The 2732-nt window shown below is 63.4% G+C and overlaps 1 protein-coding gene across 1 annotated transcript in view; it reads right to left on the reverse strand.

Annotated features, from left to right (window-relative positions):
* The window catches only part of LOC102039977 (laminin subunit beta-1-like), an 11699-nt gene extending 9584 nt beyond the window's left edge, over nucleotides 1-2115 (reverse strand). Inside the window, exons 1-8 of the mRNA XM_031056321.1 lie at nucleotides 2068-2115; nucleotides 1392-1567; nucleotides 1164-1287; nucleotides 978-1051; nucleotides 683-871; nucleotides 541-604; nucleotides 261-466; nucleotides 60-180 (exon numbers count right to left, since the gene is read on the reverse strand). Of these exons, the coding sequence (XP_030912181.1) occupies nucleotides 60-180; nucleotides 261-466; nucleotides 541-604; nucleotides 683-871; nucleotides 978-1051; nucleotides 1164-1287; nucleotides 1392-1567; nucleotides 2068-2098 (985 nt within the window). The 5' untranslated portion in view covers nucleotides 2099-2115. The remainder of the gene's footprint in view (nucleotides 1-59; nucleotides 181-260; nucleotides 467-540; nucleotides 605-682; nucleotides 872-977; nucleotides 1052-1163; nucleotides 1288-1391; nucleotides 1568-2067) is intronic.
* Nucleotides 2116-2732: the final 617 nt, after the last annotated feature.

The raw sequence follows: 2732 nt of genomic DNA on the forward strand, positions 1-2732 counted from the left end.
TACAGCCCTGGCACCCCAAACCCCCTGGCACAGCACAGCCTGGCAGCCCTGGCACTCACGGCGACAGGCGTTGGTGCTGGAGCCCTCGGCCGGGCGCCAGGGCAGGTCTTGGTAGAAATCCTCGCAGCGCTCGCAGTTCAGCCCCTGCGTGTGGTGCTCACAGACACAGCGCCCGTGGATCTGGGGAGGAGCACCCAGCTCAGTGTGGCTGCCAGGTCCCATGGGGCACCATGCCGTGCTGGTGGGTGCGTGTGCCTCACCATGCCGGGGACAGAGGGTGTCGGGGCACCCGGTGCTGGGGCACAGTGGGCAGCGTGGCCATGGCAGAAGCAGCTCCCACGCAGCACCAGCTCATCCACAGCATAGTAGTATTTGTGCAGCACCTCCCGCCGTGAGTCCAGCAGGTTGTCCCCCAGCGTGTGCAGCTTGGTGAGGTTCACTCGCAGGTTGGTGACACGAAGCAGGTCTGGGGGCGTGTCACTGTTAGCACCTGCCCTGACACCAGCCAGCCCTGCATCCCCCACACCCCTGGCAGCATACCCTGGATGTCTGGACTGTAGGGATCTGCTACGGGGATGGAGGGGTCCAGCACCTTGAAGATGACCTGTGAGAAGGAAGGAATGGGTGATGCCATTCCACCCAGACCCCTGGCCCTGCTCTGCACCACCCTATCCCCACACACCTCCCCGTGGCTGGACGGCTCGATCTCAGAGTAGCGCTGGTCACACAGCACCTCATCCACAAGCCCCAGGGAGTGGCTGGGGATTCCAGGGAAGAGCTTGGAGCAGTTGTAGGCAAAGTAGCGATACACCTTCCAGGTGCGCCCAAAGTCTGCTGAGCGCTCCACCAGCATGGCCGCAGGACGGAAGGTCTGCAGGACACCCAGATGGGATGGGGACCAGATCCACAGCCCCTCCAGATCTATCCTGTCCCTTCCCATTCCATCCCATCCCAGGCATCCATGTGCCAGGACCCACTTTAAACTTCATGATGAGGTGGGTGAAGTGGAACTCGGCCTCCAGGTCCAGCTGGATGCTGACATGCTCCACACCTGGGAGACAGAGAGAGAGACAGAGGTGGCTGAGGCTGGGCAAGACTCCCATGGCCATGCAGCCCCACAGCACATGCATATGGGGCAACCCCCACTGCCACCCTGACCTCACCGTTCTCCGACTGCCACCAGGTCCGTTTGTCATGGGGGCTGCTCAGGTAAATGACATTCTCAATGCGGTGGCTCTCAGGCAGGGACGGGTCACGTGAGTCACAGGTGAAACACTTCTCCGAGTCCTGTGCCAGGGAGTGGCACCATCAGGGATGGGCGAGTGGAAGCTGCACCAGTGCCTGGCTGTGTGGGTCTACGCCGGAGCTGTTCTGGGGCTGGGTGGGCTCACCTGGAGGTGGCTGACGATGCAGTACTCCTGGGGCCCATCCATCCCACAGGTGGAGGTGGCACTCAGGCGGGAGGCTCGCCCCACCAGCAGGTTCCCAGTGGCTGGGTAGCAGCTGCCACGGGCACAGCCGTGGCTCAGGTCAGGCTCCTGCCAGCCCCCAGCCACCAGTCCCCCGACTGCAGAGAGCATGAGGGCACAGGCTGGGGGAGGCACTGGGGTGCCTGGGCACCCCCTGCTCCCCCATGCACTCACCCCACCCCCAGCCATCCCATCCTGTCCCATCCCTGCATCCCGACCCACTGATGCAGCATGAAGCTCCATGATCCGGAAAGGTGCTGGCAGCAGCGCCGCAGCCTCGTGACCAGGGGCAGGGAGCAGGGTGACTGGGGGGCTGGGCTGCCCATGCTCCTGGGGGCCCGGGCAGCCCCAGGGCGCCAAGAAGTGCCTCGGGGAGTCAGAAGCCAGGTCAGGCGCTTGCTAATCCCGACAGGGCTTAGTGCAGCCTGGATTCCCCGCTGGATTTTGTGGCAGTCAGGCTGTGGGCGCTGCCAGGCAGGGAGCATCGCCATTGCCACCGCTTCCGCTGCCCAGCACCCTCCACCCAGACTGGGGTCCCTGAACCACCACAGCTCCCAGCAGTGTGGGAATGCAGGGTACCCCCAAGGCCAATGCTTACCCAGGAGGAAAGCAAGCACCAAGAGGTCCATGGGCAGCCACGGGATCTGCCTGGTGGAACATGGAGATGGCACTGCGATAAGGCGTATGGCATGGGGTGCAAATCAGCTGGTGCCTGTCCTCTCCTGGCTCTAGCACGACTGTGCAGTCCAGGATGCGCCCCTCCGCACCGGCATGATGGTGCTTTCCAGGGACAACACGAGGAATCAGGGTCATTTGGGGCATCTGGGTATGACAGCCCTCCGGAACGACATGCAGTGTCCACCTGAGCAGCTCTGCGGGACTGTCACACACACATCCAGGCACACAGCCATGCTGTGCCCCACCAGAACTGGCACGAACTGTGCCATGCCCCACCCTGCCTGGCTCAGAAGGGATCTATCCTTTTGAGAGTCAATAGTGTCCCTGGGGGGTACCAGCACCGGGCCAGGGCCAGCTTGGGAGGGGAGCCAGGAGCGCTGGAGCCAGCTGGGCAAGGGCGTCCCTGACTCGGGCCAGGGTCCCGCTGTTAAATTTAGGTTGGAGCTGTCTTTTGTGTTTCCTTCTCTCCCAGTACTTCCCAGTCCCAGCCTCACAAGTGCTGGATCAAAGCCTGGTCTCGGCTCTGCCCAAACACATCTCTCCTGTCCCCCGCACGGAGCCAGCCCAGGGCAAGGGGGCTCGGGG

The sequence above is a fragment of the Geospiza fortis genome, unplaced genomic scaffold, assembly GCF_000277835.1.
Source record: "Geospiza fortis unplaced genomic scaffold, GeoFor_1.0 scaffold70, whole genome shotgun sequence".
Classification (NCBI taxonomy): domain Eukaryota; kingdom Metazoa; phylum Chordata; class Aves; order Passeriformes; family Thraupidae; genus Geospiza; species Geospiza fortis.